This window comes from Chionomys nivalis, chromosome 2, assembly GCF_950005125.1.
Source record: "Chionomys nivalis chromosome 2, mChiNiv1.1, whole genome shotgun sequence".
NCBI classification, from domain to species: domain Eukaryota; kingdom Metazoa; phylum Chordata; class Mammalia; order Rodentia; family Cricetidae; genus Chionomys; species Chionomys nivalis.
The window spans coordinates 128,106,028-128,123,302 of record NC_080087.1 but is presented as its reverse complement, the minus strand read 5'-3'; the positions used below and the strand labels follow the sequence as shown (position 1 = coordinate 128,123,302).

The 17,275-nt window shown below is 36.2% G+C and overlaps 1 protein-coding gene across 1 annotated transcript in view; it reads right to left on the bottom strand.

Annotated features, from left to right (window-relative positions):
* The window catches only part of Erbb4 (erb-b2 receptor tyrosine kinase 4), a 1,078,513-nt gene that overhangs the window by 217,040 nt on the left and 844,198 nt on the right, over nt 1-17,275 (bottom strand). The window contains exon 19 of the mRNA XM_057755450.1: nt 14,283-14,381. Within this exon, the coding sequence (XP_057611433.1) occupies nt 14,283-14,381 (99 nt within the window). The remainder of the gene's footprint in view (nt 1-14,282; nt 14,382-17,275) is intronic.

Below are 17,275 nucleotides of genomic sequence, written 5' to 3'. Positions count from 1 at the left end.
GTCAGTTGATGTTACAAAGGCAAATTAAAAATGCCACTTATCAGTGATGGGATGTAAATATATTATTACTTTCTGTAAGGTGTTATCATAGCAATCAACACCCTGAGAGAAATAGAATTTGAGAGACAGCTTATTCAAGCATGGAGGGTTATGGGATGTTTCCCATTTCCTAATTGAGTTTCTGGCTGTTCTTTGTTTTGTTTTGCATTTCTGTTAAAACGATGATATTGACTTTGTTCTTACTTCCAGAAAAATGCCACCTTAAAATCATGCTGATGCCCTTTATTTTATAAATGTGAATTCCTGAATTTACTCACTTGAGTAGGACAAACCCAAACGATAAATATCTCTCAGTAATCGTTCAGTGCTCACCATTTATGAATACTTGATAATCCAATGTTGATTTGTAAGTCATACCATTTAGGTGTACCAGTATTTACATACAGCCTTAACTTCATTACATAAGAACTTGTAATGTAATATCTCATGACCAGAACAATGGTGAATAACATAGAACCATGGTGCAGAAAATGTCATAGTTGGCAAGTACATATCTTTTTTTTTAAATTATTCTTTTTTAATTAAAATTTCCAACTTCTCCCCGTTTCCCATTTCCCTCCCCCTCCTCCCACATATTGCCCCCTCCCCCCAATCCCCTCCCCCTATCCCCACTCCACTTCTCCTCCCCCCAGTCCACTCCCCTTCCCTCTCGATACTGAAGAGCAGTCCAAATTCCCTGCTCTACAGGAAGACCAAGGTCCTCCCACTTCTATCTAGGTCCAGGAAGGTGAGCATCCAAACAGGCTACGCTCCCACAAAGCCAGTTCATGTATTAGGATCGAAACCTAGTGCCATTGTCCTTGGCTTCTCATCAGCCTTCATTGTCCGCCTTGTTCAGAGAGTCCAGGTTCAACCCATGCTTATTCAGTCCCAGTCCAGCTGGCCTTGGAGAGCTCCCAATAGATCAGTTCCACTGTCACAGTGGGTGGGTGCATGCCTCGTGGTCCTGATTTCCTTGCTCATGTTTTCCCTCCTTCTGCTCCTCATTTGGACCTTAAGAGCTCAGACTGTTGCTCCAAATTGGGTCTCTGTCTCTCTCTCGATCCATCGCCCTGGACCCAGCAATAGCACTCTTGAGAATATACCCAAGAGATGCCCTATCATATGACAAAAGCATTTGTCCAACTATGTTCATAGCAGCATTATTTGTAATAGACAGAACCTGGAAGCAACCTAGATGCTCTTCAATAGAAGAATGGATGAAGAAAGTGTGGAATATATACACATTAGAGTACTACTCTGCGGTAAAAATCAATGACTTCTCGAATTTTGCATGCAAATGGATGGAAATAGAAAATACGATCCTGAGTGAGGTAACCCAGACCTAAAAAGAAGATCATGGGATGTACTCACTCATAATTGGTTTCTAGCCATGGATAGGGGCCACTGAGTCTATAATTTGTGATCCTAAAGAAGCTAAACAAGAGGGTAAACCCAAGGAAAAACATATAGATATCCTCCCAGCTATGGGAAATAGACAAGATTGATGGGCAAAAAATTGGAATCTTGGGGGGTGGGGTGGGATGGGGATGAGGAGTGATGGGGAGAGAAAAGTGTGAAGGAGAGGATGAGGGGAACTGGGGGAATCGGGGTGATTGGGGTTAAAGGAAGGTTGGATTGGGGAGCAGGGAAACTCATACCTTCATTAAGGGAGCCACCTAAGGGTTGGCAAAAGACTTGAACCTGGAATGGCTACCAGATGCCCAGGGCAATGTCCCCAGTTAGTTCATTGGGGCACCTGAGGATAGGGAACCTGAAATGAACCTATCCTATAATCATACTGATGAATATCTTGCATATCGCCATAGAACCTTCATCTAGCGATGGATGGAGATAGAGACAGAGACCCACACTGGAGCACCGGACTGAGCTCCCAAGGTTATAATGAGGAGCAGAATGAGAGAGAACATGAACAAGGAAGTCAGGACCATGAGGGGTGCACCCAACCACTGAGACAGTGGGGCCGATCTATTGGGAGCTCACCAAGGCCAGCTGGACTGCTACTGAAAAAACATGGGATAAAACCGGACTCTCTGAATGTGGCAGACAATGAGAGCTGACGAGAGGCCAAGGGGAATGGCACAAGTACATATCTTTAAACAGAGCGTTTGGGTGACTTAAATACCTAAACTGTCTTTCATCACATTTTGATTGGCTGACTATTAGCCTTGAACTAACATTGTTTTGTCTGGAATGCATTTCATTTAAGGTGGTGAAAATGTCTTGAGTTATTAGCAGAAATACATTAAGAACCTTACTTTTCTATCCATATAATAACAATCTGCCAAGTATATTAGCCTTCAGAATGGAAGAATGTTGTATCTATTTGAATTGCTAATGTAAAAAGAGACTTGCTGAGAAAATTCCGAAATTATAGGAAGCTCCTAAGCAGAGGATTTCATTTTCTTACTGTGCAAAGTTGGCATTAAACATGCAAGTATCTCTGCTACTTTACACTTTAAAAGCTACATAGTCTGTTGCTATATCAGCATACTGACTGGAAGTAAACTCCTTCAACACACCTGGATCACAGTGAACAGACATTGCGAAACTGTTCCTCTCTTTGTTTCTCTGATTCATTTTAAGAAGTTCAGGTTAATCAAAGTTAAGAAAAAACTTATTGAGTTGAAATGAACACGTGTGCAAACCTTATAATGAGATATGTATTAATTGGGTTAGGGGACTAGTTTGAATATCACATTCACTATTCCTACAAAATGATGCATTTCTGAATTCTGGGAAGATGATGGAAGGATATTCGGAGGCAAGGGAACAGGGACGTTAGAAGGTCTTTTATGCAAAATGTGACCAGCAGCAGTTTTTTTTTTTTTTTTCTGAGACAGGGTTTCTAGTGTAACAATCATGGCTGGCTTGGGACCTGCTTTGTAGACCAAGAGGCATCAAACTCACAGAGTGCTGGGATTTAAGGCTTGCACTACCACTGTTTGTCTATGCTCTTAACCTCTTGTTCTAGTCTTCTTTGTGTTCTCCTGATAAAATGTGCTGACCAAAAGGAGCTTAGGGAAGGAAGAAGTTTATTGGGCTTACATTTCCATGTTAAGACCTTCAGTGCAGTCCTGAGTTCCTTGCTCGTGCTCTCTCCTTCTGCTCCTGATTTGGACCTTGAGATTTTAGTCCGGTGCTCCAACGTGGGTCTTTGTATCTGTCTCCTTTCATCGCCTGATGAAGGTTACTGTTCAGGAGGATGCCTATGTTTTTCTTTGGGTTCACCTTCTTATTTAGCTTCTCAGGACCGCGAGGGGGACACCCACACACTGAGACAATGGGGATGTTCTATCGGGAATTCACCAAGGCCAGCTGGCCTGGGTCAGAAAAAGCATGGGATAGAACCGGACTTGCTGAACATAGCGGACAATGAGGACTACTGAGAACTCAAGAACAATGGCAATGGGTTTTTGATCCTACTGCACGTACTGGCTTTGTGGGAGCCTAGGCAGTTTGGATATTCCTCTTACTAGACCGGGATGGAGGTGGATGGTCTTTGGACTTCCCACAGGGCAGGGAACCCTGATTACTCTTAGGGCTGACGAGGGAGGGGGACTTGATTGGGGGAGGGAAATGGGAGGTGGGGGTGGGGAGGGGGCAGAATTCTTTAATAAATAAATAAATAAATAAAATGAAAGAAAAAAAAAGACCTTCAGTGCAGGCTGTAAGGGAAGGAAATCAGGTAGGAAGTTGGAGAAGAAACCACGCGGGAACACTGCTTACTGGTTCTTTCCAGCTCACTCAGGTTTGTGCTCAGCTAGCTTCCCAGCACAGCTCAGGACCACCTTCCCAGGCACTGATTACATGCACAGTGTGCTGTGGTGCACTTCATCAGTTCTTAACCCTTATACAGGACAGCCTGCTTTAGGAAATTCCTCAACTGAAGCTTTCCTCTCAGAGATCTTGATAGTCTCATGCTGACAAAACTAAAGAGAACACCATCTGAACTCAATCAACCTCATGGTACACATTCTAGAATTAATATTCTCTTAGTAGCTGTACAAATATTGAAACTGATTTTATCATTCTCAGTTTTATGCCTTGTTTGACAGTGTACCATTTTGACGGGAACCTGATTCAAATGGAATTATAAATGGAGAAGGAATACATGTTTTTTCCATGCAATTCCATAGATTTGATATATATTTTTATAGAAATAAAAAATAAGATTGTATTATTCAAAGTGTTATATACGTAGTATATAATAAGATGTATCAGAATTAGAAGAATGGTATTTTATATTCCTATAAAGCATAACATATAAAACTTACTTTTCATTGTAAGAGCATTAGGTAGGTCAGTGACTTCCTATGATTTTAATATTTCAAACTGAGATGTATTCCTCATTGGTCTTCTAGAATATAGGTTGCAGACACAGAATTTAGACTAAGATATCTAAACATACACTCCCAATTCAGTACCTATATTAAATGAAAGACTTTAAATCATATACTTAAAATGTTATCATTAAAATATTCAAATAGAAAAAAAATGTTCATTATGAAAAGCTCCTACAGATGTCAATAAGATGTTGAATGGAATTAATTAAATTTTAGCCACAGATGGTGGGTGAATATTTCTGGACAATGGATGAAGCATTAAATAACAGAGTGATAATCTAAACTAACAATTTTATTCATATCCGAAGCAGCACAAAGATGGTATCCCTCCTTCGGAAAACACATTGCTACATTTCAGTTAGAAAATTCTGCCTGCAAAACTGCATCTGAATTGCTTATAAATATTTCAATTCCCATTTGTAAACAGCGATGCTTTTTCCTTAACAGTTGCACATACTCTCAAAGCACATAAGTAAAAATGTGCTACACAGAAAATTACTAAAGATGTGCAGAAGTAGCAAGAGCCTATGATTAAATTGAAAAGAAATAAATTAATGCTTTTGCAAACCACCATTCTTCCCCTATAAGCAGCTATTTCCAATGACAATTAGAATGCTAAGTAGAAACTTGATTATTCCCTAATAAGCTTGATACTACCTACAGGTCTAAGGAATATAGATCAAAGTTATCGTTGTTGTAAAAGATAATTATGAAGAAAAATGAGGCAACAAAACCATTTAGATCTTTGCAATGGGACTGAGGCGATCACACAGTGCCCAAGACGCTGCTTACACAGGTGTGTGGACAGAGCTTGGGTTCCTGAACTCACACAAGAAGCCAGAAGATGTGGCAGCTGCCTAAAGTCCTGGCATTTGAGAGGCAGAGGCAAGGATATAAAGATCAAACTGTGATGCCAGACTAGCTAGACTTGGTAAGATATAGGAGAGAGAGAGAGAGAGAGAGAGAGAGAGAGAGAGAGAGAGAGAGGGAGGGAGGGAGGGAGGGAGGGAGGGAGGGAGGGAGGGAGGGAGGGAGGGAGGGAGGGAGGGAGAGAGAGAGGGAGGGAGAGAGACCAGAGACCCTGTCTCAATAAATAAAATGGAGAATCATTTCGTCCTCACTCTGCCACCACACACAATGTGCCCACATGCTCAGGTCGCTGACACACACAGATATGTAGACAAGCATATTCTTGGTTCCATCCTGATGAACCACTGGTTTGTATTTGAAACTCCCCTTCACCAAAGTTCGAGGTATGGCATGCTAATTGTCTTTACAATCCTTTGGTTTACATACTTAATAAGGATCTGTGCATCTAATAGACACTTCATAAAATATGAATAAATGAAGTAAAAACATTTTACTTTTCCAAACATAAATCTTTCCTGAAGATTTACTACGTAGTGCCCACTATTGTGAAGATTAGAATATATTAAGTAGCTGTCAACAAAAAACACTTAAAATCTTGCTAAGGAAGCAAAAATAACATACCTGCAACTAAAGAATGATAAAATAGTATCTGTTTATACCCTAGCAATAAATTGTAAATTTAATGGAAAATGAGACAAAAGAGGAACATAGAATAAAATTTACTCTCATTTGAAACTAGCATTATGTGAAAACTAGAGAACACAGTTTTTTAAAGCCCCTCACCCCCCAATAATAAAATACCTTTGCTTTCCTCAGAGTATAGTGATTGATTCACTAAATGAATGGATGTTCTACAATTCAAAATGGTTTTATTTTACAGAACCCTGACTCTGTTTTAAATATATGGCAGTAATAATTTTCTGATTTTATAAGCAAACTTCTAGTGTCTGCACTCTTCCTAATATGCTTGTTCGCCTCCTATAGTGAATTATCCACATGGTGGATAGAGCTGACAAATTTTTAATATACTGCCCTGATTTACTTATTATTTGTATGGACTATAACAAAACTGTTTCTGATTTACTTATATTTCATTGTAAGGATAAGAGAAAATTACAGTCAACAGAGCTAAGTCAAATGGGCCATAGATCTTAATTATAAGTTGCCAAAAATAATAGAAGAAAAAAAGTAAAAAGGAAAAAAAAATTAACTGGCTCCCTTGACTACTTCCTTTCCAGAAAACAAGCACAGAAGGGAAACTCATCTTTAAAAATAAATCCCAAATGCTTCATTTTCATTTTCCTGAAGTTAACTTTCTCACCTAGCTAAGCAGCATTTTCAGCTATTATTAGCGATGGGCCAATATCAGCTGACCAATATCCGTCAAACTCTTTCATTCAATGAGCTTAGGGACTCCCAAGGAGCTGCATGTATGCAGACTTCTGCTTATAGCTTCTAATTATTTTCTAGTAGATAATGGAATAGTTAAGTTCAAGGAGGTTAGATTAAATTTGTAAGTGGATCAAAACCCTAGATAAAATTACAGCAGCAAAGCTCGCTATAGGTACCCAGAGGTTTTTCATTTTGAGATGAAGGGGCTCCATTGATCACTTCTATGAAAAATGGGTTTCCTAATTTCACTGCTTCATAAATACTTTTTTTTTTCCTATTCTTAGCATGGCCATTGATATGTGTCAACTGTAAACAGTAGGTGCATGCTGCATGCCAGGCTCCCCAATGATGGCTTCCTGGGAACTACAATGCCATTTAGACATACTTTAGAAAAATCTTGATGTCTATTCCTTCTTGGATAAGATTACCCTATATACTGTATGTAGGCTAAGTTATTTGAACAACTGACAGAAGTATAAGTTGATGGTAGCTATGATATGAGCTGTGGCTGGGATGAAGCTGAAATATTTAGGGAATACTGTGTGCCTGCCTTCCCCCTCCCCACCCTAAGAGTGCTACCATTACACGTATGCCACCAAACTGGCTTGATGTGGGATCTGCGGGCCAAGTTCCGGTCTTGAGAATTGCTTGACAAGCCCTCTACAATGTACTCTCTCCTCAGACTCTACAGCTGCTATTTATGAGCCTACAGTATTTATTCCAAATGGTGTCTCCTGGCGTTACAGTCAAACTGAATGACTTTTTTCTCCCTAGGTCATCATAATTATAAAATAGTGTCCAGATTAGATTCAGAAATAGCACATGATGAGTGTAATTCTCTCTCTTCTCTTTTGACAGTAACAATCCTCTTAATCAGATATAAAAGTCACCAATTTGTAGAGCCAGAAAATTACACATCCAATAGACTGATTTGTAGTTAACAAATTTAAATTCTGATACAGTAGACTATGAGCTCTTGAGACGTTTCCTCTCATTTACACAAATTCAAGAAATGTTTTTGTGAACAAAAGCGTCTGAAGTTACATGTTAAGATTTACAAAGAACAACCTGCTTTGGATTTGGGGAGTCCCTTTTGGGTGATTCAAGAGATAAAATAAGCCAGTTGGAATATAAAACTTGTCAAGTTCTTTATGTAGTTTCAAACCCTTCAGTACCCCTTAAGACAATCTCTCAGGCTCAGGATTTTGGAGCTAATGAATTCAGTTAACTGTTACTGGCAATGAGTTAGAGAGACTATAATAAATTATATTTTTCTAATTAATTTTTGTTAAAATCTACAATACATTCAACTTTTTTCATTTTTTGCAGAACCCATCCTTGTGTGTTTATTGCTATCAAAACAGAAGGAAACAAACAGGCAAAAAGCAAAATTTTAGTGGGAGAAAAAGCATTATGCAAAAATTACTACAGATCATTCTAGTAATTAGGAACAAGGTGGTAAAAATGAAACCTATTAAAATAAATAAGGGGGATACTAAAATCTTTGAGAGGATCGCTGGCCAAGTTCTTCTAGTGGAAACAGGGTGAGTCCTTCGTTTGTTAGTCCACAAAGAAAAAAAAAACCTTCAGAGAACACCTTAGTACTTTACAAAGGGTCAATGGTCAAGCAGGAGGCATTGCTTGGGATATGTTTTTATGCTTTGGATACAGAATCATAATGAAATTGATTCATAGAAATAGATTAGGGATTAGTAAAATGAAGGTAAGAGAAATGATCCAAATATAGTATGTCAAACTTATGATACAAAGTGGAAATTATTATTAAAAATCAATTTGCTTGAACAGAAAGGGCTTAGAAGCAGAACAACACAAGTCTCTAAAATATAGGAGAAAAAAATCTTTTAGACAAATCAACTAATAATGATGATATTTCTTCACCATGTTCCTGTTTTGTGCTTTCTGTTAGGAGGCTTAGAATCAGCAAACACAACTCCAGGCTCCCAGCACAAAGAGAACTTCGGGGTGGATTAAATTTGCCCAGTCCCTCCAGTTTCAAGGGGCCATGTCAAAGACATGGATGAGGCCACATTCTCAGAGAGACGAGATAGATATCATTTGGGCAGGTAATCTGGGGCAAATATGTATATTGAAAAGAAGTCTTTATCTGGAAACTGAGAGTTTCACTATTCAGGCTTACCTATTGGTAGCATGATTCTAACACACAGGGAGGTTGAAGATGGTTGTAAGCAAGGCAATCTAAATGAGAGGTCATGATTCTTAAGGGTGTAGAGACAGGTGAGGCTAAGTGGCAGTTGTGACTACCGAGACACAGAAAGAAACTGTCACCAGAATGATTCTCTTTTTAATTTTTAATAGGGTATTGAAAGATGAAATGTTGCTTCAAATAGAGTTATATATTTGTTTTGGGAAGGCATCATTTTATTTTCAGAAGAAAGAAAATTTCTAGACCTTAAAAACTAATTATTTTATTTATTACTTACATTTTTGCCTAAGGACAATAAGAGCTGTTAACTGACTTTGGAAGATCATTCCTATAATATAGGGCTTTAAAAATTTCTGAAATGTTTATTTCTAACGTGTACACATTGCATTAATTTATAAAAATTAAAAATTTATATGGAACATATATAATTGGATTAAATAACATGAATTTCTAAGAATAAATTGTTAATGAGATGGATAATCTAAAACTCATCATTGACAATACGTAGTCAGTCACACAAAGGAAATTTTGCAATGTGAAAAAACAGCCAAAAATTTTTCCATCATTTTGCAAGGTGGCTAAATAATGTGAATAGATTGTAGGTTTCTCATCCCACTCACATAATGACGACAATTAGAGTTGGAAGAATTTACTCCCATCCAGATCCTGAGTATCACAAATATAATAAAGAAAGGATAAACAAAAAGTCGTGTGAACTTTACTTCAGTATATGACAGTTGGCTAAGATAAAAGTTCTTGTGACACAGCAAAAAGAAAATGATTTCCCCCCCACAAATGATGCAATTTACTTAATATAGTCTGGTCACAAGAAACCTCTTTCCTCAAATCACCTGGTCATGAACTATTGTAAATGAGGCATGGGAAAGCCAGACCTAGAGCCAAGTAGATTCACACAAGCTCCGAGCCAGGGTTGCAAACCCATTCCTAGAATTTAGCATAATTATACAAATTCTTCCATTCCCAGCTTATGTTTTTAAATAAAGCAAACAATTTTGCTAAAATATTTCAAAACAATCTCAACAGATAATGAGTTTAAATGTCCTGGGAAAAATAGAGTGATGGACACTCAGACAAACCAAGAGTCTAGCTCATTTTCCAGGACTCTTTGTGGATAAATATATCTTCTACAAAATTTGATGTATTTTTTAAAAATACAAAAAAAAATCCACCCAAAATACCAATAATAAAAAATGCCAAAGAAACCTCCTAGCAGTTTGCATTTTGAAGAGAAACTGTGCTACTTGAAACAGGAATTCGAAGTGTCTCTTAATGTAGGCATCCTTCTTATGAAGGTAGACCTTTAGTCATTTTCTTAATGTCATTCAATGTGATCTTTCTTTATGGGAATAAAGAATACACTGGCCATTCAATAGCAGCATGTTATTATTGTCATTATGAATCCATTAGACATGTTCAGGCAAGCTAAGTAGCAGCCCTGTGACCAAATTCTCCTTCTGCTGCTTTTAGTGAAACATTTGATGAAATACTGCCTGCCCCTGATTTACTTTCTGCTTGTGGTAAAAATTTAAAGAGAATAGGAGAGTCTTTTCTTTGTCCTTGGATATCAATAGAGGTGTTAGTTGTTGGTGATGAGATTTGATTATTTAGCTGCAGTGTTTTTGCCATTTGTTTTAAAAAGCACTAAAATACACATAAATACATATTCATTATTCATGTCCATATCATTATTATAAAATGTGTAATCTGCTATAGAGATAAACAGAATAAGTGTTAAGGAGACAATGTTTAATAGGTGTTTGTAGTTTTTAGTTTCTTTGTAAGCTTTAGCTTTTTTAAAAAACACATGCACATATAAAAAGAAATACACACAGACATTGGTGTGCAAAAGATACTCATAGTATGGTTTCAGAGGATCTCATTTTTGTATAAAAGGTTCTGAACACTTTACCATGTTGCGACAACACCTGGTGGCCAGGCACTTCTTTTGCCTAATGGTTTTCTGATGTGGGAGTCCCCTCTGTGTGCTGTGATTGTCATTAATGAATAAAGAAACTGCCTTGGCTTTATGATAGGCAGGACGTAGGTAGGTGGGTAAAACTGTAATGATGCTGGGAAGAAGAAGGTGGAGGTGGAGAGACTCTATGGAGCCACTGCCAGAGTCAGACATGCTGGAACTTTGCTGGTAGGCCACGACCTCGTGGTGATGCACAGATTAATAGAAATAGGTTAAATTAAGATGTAAGAGTTAGCCAATAAGAAACTAAGGCTATTGGGGCAAGCAGTAATTTAATCAATGTGGTTTCTGTGTGGTTAATTTGGGTCTAAGCTAGCTGGGCAGCTTGGAGGAACAAGCGGGCCTCCTCATACAGTTTTCTTTGTTATTGTAGCCTTTTTCTGCCATCCTCAACAGGTAAATCATGAAGATATTAAGACCCCTCTGTCCATAACCACTAGTCAATGGTGTAGGAGCTGGCATAAACACTCTAGTTCTCTCATTCTCCCAGAAACTGTTAACCAAAGCAGCTTAGGGGAATACTTAAATCTTGGATAGAACAATTAGTACTAGATTGTGTAGCTTCTCAAATAGAAAGAGGCTACAGGTGTCATTGTGGTAGGTAGCAGTTTTCTTGTCTTATTTTCATACTTTTCCAAGGATGAATCATTCAACTCTAGCATAAATTACTTCTACTCGAGTAGTTATTACATGAGCAGCTTGTGCTTCTGGAAGAACTCAGACTAAGACATTCAGCAAACATACCATTTTTACTGTTACTGGATGGCTTGTAATTTCATCTGTCCTTTGGCTCAACTTGCAACCAGTTTTGCCTCCATGGACCTTCCCTTTTGGTTTGAGCTGTTTTAAATACTTAAAATGCTTTCCAAACAGAGTGGAAATTCTAAAAATGAAGATACAGAATGTAGGCATTCATTTACATGAAAGTTACTAACTTACTGAAATTGTATTCAGCATCAATGTTGCCTGTTAAAATGATTTTAATCAATGTGATGCTATTGCTCTAATAGCTTAAAACAAGTCACCAAGAAAGAAAATATTTCTTATCAAAAAAGTCAGCAGGCTGTTAATTCTCTAGCACCTACCCAGAGTGAGGAAAGCCATATCAAAAAAGAAATTCTTAATTTTTACCTTTAAAAAAGAATAGACTTTTTTGAGTCTGTTAGTTACAAAATCCATCACCCACCTAGGAAAATGATTCCTTTCATGGCTCAATCAGAGGCTCATCTTAAATTCAATGGAAAGCTAAGTCTTCAAGCTCCCATCCTACTCCTGTTTCCATGGGAATAGGCTTCAGATCAAGGGGGAGGGGAGCGGATGAATGGGGTTAGGAGCTTTCAAATAATCATTCGAAATCATGATGAGGTTTTTAGAGCTTCTTTTTACGTGATTATTTTGTAGCCTCTTAACCCTCTTTTGCCAGACTGTTTCCATGGAAATATGACTGTCCAAGCCTCCAGCAGAGATTATTAGCATTCTTGTGAATTACAGTTTTGGTTGTAGCTCAAGGTGGCCAAGCTTGATCTTCTATCAGTTTTATATATGAACTTCTGCTTTTTATTTACTGTAATTTTTCCTTGTAATTTCTATTTAATTTGAAATTTTCCTCCCTGAGTTTATAACTATGATCTGGGTGATACTGAATGATTAGGGCACTATTGAAAAAGTCTTCTATTCTAAATAGTAACATATGAGCCAGGCATTTAGCTGCATTGAGTATAATAACCTCTAACAGCCTATAGAAAAATATTTAGCTATTGTATAAGCAACATTTATTATATAAGTGTTGTTAGTAAGGCAAGAAGGGTGGTATTTTAATTATTTAGCAACTGATACACACAGACACCATTTTCCAGAGCTGCAAATGTTTGTACCGTCTTCAGTCCTACTATGTAATAACTAATAACAAATTAACCTTTAATAGCCTCATAAAAGATGGTTAGCATTGCTATCAAAGTTCTCAAGGTCATATACTGAGTTTCTTTAAACCTACAAAGGAACTTTCAGAAGGATCTGGCTAAGAATATATAGCAATCTGTTTTGAAAAAAGTGCATATGCTTCTTGCATTCTCTTTCACGTAAAGGTCACTTTGAAATCAAAATCATTCTTAGTATTGAAGACATTATGCTAAAAGACAGAGAAAGAATGTATATGGATCTATTCCAGAATCCCTAGTAAGATCTCTTATTTCAATGTGTAAAAAGTAACAGCAGGCTAGACATCTAATGTTATTCCACCCCACTCCCTAACACTGAACAGCTCAATCGACAAGTTTCACTGGGGGAAATCTGCAAGCTCTGATTGACCTCATCAAGTACTTTCATTCCTTATCCCCATTTTTATTATTCTGTAGTTGATGCTTTTATCACAGTCCTATTTGATGAATCTGAATTGAAAAGAGTAAATATCGCTTGAGAACTTAGGTTTTAAATAGGTTCCTGTTGAAATATAGGAAAGACTAACTGGCTGAAAACACTAATCTTGATTTATTTTTAGCTCAATAAATTATAAATACAAGAAGTAAAGAATCCCAATTAATTTTTCAAAGTGGCTTCAGACTCCCCAGAAGCTGTGTCTTGTTGTCATCACACTTGTGTTCCTGAGAGCAGGGTCTGCTCTTAAATCAAATGTTCTCATAATCTTATTTATTGGATTTTTTTTTGTTGAAGCCCAGGCAGACTCATTCATACACAGCTTTGTCTTAATTAACCACCAGAAAGGGCAGACTGAGGAGTTGGCACATTGAAGACAAAATAGGCAAATCCTCACTGTTCTCTGCTTTTGTAAGAAATTATTTCCCGTCAAGCTCGGCGAACTGAACTGAAAGCGTCTTGGCATCATCTTTCCACTCTACAATCTGGGCTAACCTTGAGCTAAACTGGGTTAACCCTGAGTTAGGTTGGTCTGGTCTGTCATCCAAGTGAGATTAAATATTTGTAAGTTATTTAGCTGTTTGGAATCTATTACAGACTTTGTGAATCAATGATATTTAGAACAGCCCTAGTGCTTTATATGTACGATCTAAATAAGTGCTTATAAAGAATGACTTATAAAAATGACTTACTGTTGTCACCATCCAGTACTTTTGACACTGCTGTAACTGCATTTAATAAATGCATGTCTGTCTGATTATAATCCAAATTATAAGTAAAATGAAATATAACATGCTTAATTCACAGAAGGAAATTCATCATTTTAATTATAAATATTTCCATATTCCCTAACAACCAAGAGTACAGTTATGCCAGACAGCTGCAAACTAGGGATGACTTGAAAGGTATAATAATATGTGAAGGGATCCTGAAATTCTAAGTACGAAGTTATAACATTTTCAGAGAAGAAGCTTTGAAAGATGGTTGATCTTTCATTATTTTATGTTCAAGCACCGTATTTAGCAATAAATAAAAATATGACTGTGGTTTGTGTACTTACATCCATGAACTCCACATTGGCTTTCGGACCAGTTGTCTCATTGAGGATCTTAATGGCCACGGGGATTTTCACTGTTTCACCTTCAGGCACCCAAATACCCTGAAAGGAAAAACAAGTCAGATTGATTCTATATGGAGATTGAATAATATTTTACAGTAGAATATAATTTGGTTTGACCACTCACACTTTAATTTTATTTTATTTCATTATAGAGATTATCATATAATTACATTTTCTTTTCTTTTTCTTCCCATCAAACCTCCCATATACTCCTCCCCACTCTCCTTCAAGTTTATTGCCTCCTTTTTCCTAACTTCATATTGCATAAATATACTTATATATTTATACACAAGTATATATATGTGTATATATATATTTAAGAATATATATATATAATTAAATACTACCTTATCAATACAGATAATATGACTCATATGTACTTTTTCAGACCTGACAATTTGGCACTGGACAACCAATTGGTATGCTCTGAGTTTGAATTTCTTTTCAATAATAAGCTTTTCTTCAACATATCTTATGTGGTGTACATGTTTGTGGTCTAAATTTATAAAAGATGAATTATGCATATTTCTATTTTCATAGTATTCAATGTCCATTTAAGATTAATTTGGTTTCTTCTTATAAAAGGCTTTGCACTTTGAAGGGAGCATTAACAGAGGATAAAGTATCTAAATCTTATTAGGGTGACAATACCAACTTCATTTCAAGACAAATTAAGTATTTTTTTGTTCTGAAGAGTATGGAAGCTTCATATCTAAACAATAATGTATAAAATATAATTAGGTAGAATGATATTTATTTTTCAGTCCAGTTGTTTATTCTTTAACTAAGAGAAAAATATCATGTTTCTTAAATTAAGATGGAATAGGAATTAAATTTCAAAGGTTATTATTTTGAAAATAGGACTCAAAGACAAGTTCTGGGGTATATGGAATACACAGTAATTTATCTATGTTATTAAATTAATGATTTTTGTCACTGGGTAAATATAAAATACTTTTATTGACCACTGGCAATTCGTCTTTTTATCAACATAATTGCAGGATTTAGGGATTAGGACAACATTAAAAATTTAGACTTTCAAGGTACAAGATCAATAACAGGTTTCTGAGTAAATGTAAACATCTAAATGAGGACAAGAAATTTGAGAGGAAAGATAAGAATGCTTGGATTAAGAATGGATATTGTGAAAAGCATATAGTCCAAAAAGAACTCAGAATTTTTGTGAGACCATTACAGGATCTCAGGATGACTTCTGACAGTTTTGACTTAGAGATGAAAGGGAGGGAACTGTAGGCTGCAGCTCTACATTCGTTCTCGGCGTCATCTGGGGACAATGACAGGAAGAAACCTAACTTAAGTAGATGTGTTTGTGTCATTCTATGTTGGAGTAATAGAGGAGACACAAACCCAAGAGACGTTGAATAGTAATAACAGTGAAGAAAAACACTTTAAGCATCCAGGATGAGATTTATGATTGTGTTTGGCTTAAGCGGGTCAGTGGGGAAAAGTATGTGTCAAATGCAAAATAATAACACAAGTTACTTGTAGTATAATTTTGTAAAAGAATATTCAAGCAGAAGAAGGGAGGGAAAAGCCTCAGAACCCAAAACCCCAGGCTATATTTTATCAGAGATGGTATCTAGGGCAGAGAAAATGCTTATCATTTTTCAATAAAATAACCACATAGGGAGTTACTTTATAAAGCTGTAGAATCAATATTAAAATATTCCTAAAGTATAGTTTTAAAATAAAAATATAAATTCAGTGTGAATTAATTTGTACCACTCTTGAAGAAAGTCCAGCCATTACGTTATATACTGAAACACCATGGAATTGGAACATACTTGTGCCCATATTGATCCTGAAATATATCATACCTTCGGTTAGGAAGAAAAAATGACCAAATAAGTACTCAGGCCATTGACGTTTGTGTGTTCGTCAATGGCTTTTCATAGATTAAGACTATATGTTTTAACAATGCATGATATAGTCACTAAAACATAGGACTGGCAATACCTCTTTCGAACATGCCATCCATATAAAGTTATGAAATGTCTAATAAAGTGCATTGTCTACATATTTTCAATTTTGTCAATAAGGCATGTAGAAATGATTATCAGCAAACCCAAGGGAAAGAGGTTCCAACAGTTTTCTGTTGATTTTCCTATAGTTTAGCTTAAAAACCCTCATTCATATCTATGGATATGAAAGGTCAAGCAATTATCAGATAAATCATAGGGCTAGTGGGGGCAAGGCATCTTTATAAAGATGATTGGACTGCATATACTTATAATGAGGTGGTACCAATTCTTAGGCAGTAAGATAATAATGATTCAATTAGTTCCTTCCAACATCTAGGGGGGAGAGGGACAGAGAAAAATGTAGAGCCCAATAAAAATCAATAAGAAAAAGATAGTATTTAGAATTACATATGTATTATTCCAAATAATTTTATGCATTTTCTTTAAGATACATACAAATTGAAATTATTAAATAAAAAATCAAATTTAGATTCAATTTTAAGTATAAAATTACACAATTTGTAACTTTTTCTAGCATAATTTCAGTATTTATAAAAGGTAACTTAGGCATAGAATTTGAAGATCAGAAAGACAAATCAGCCTAAACTAGAAACTCTGCAAATTGGACACTCAGTTAATTATTTAGCTCAACAAAATATGCACACTAAAATGATAGGGAAACTTTCACAGTTGGATATTGGAAGGTTTATAATGATGACAATATTTTCAAACATCTAGGAAATGAAAATTTGTGTCTACAATATGATCATTAATACTGTTCTAGCAAATAAATCATTATTTTATGTTTTTTTGAGACACTGTGTCACTCACTACCTTGCCACTGTTTTATTAAATTATCTACGGTGCTCTCAAACTTTTGTGTTCAATTTATTACCATGACTCAGACGTTTTATATATATATTTAAGTTGATGTGATATACATATATTTTT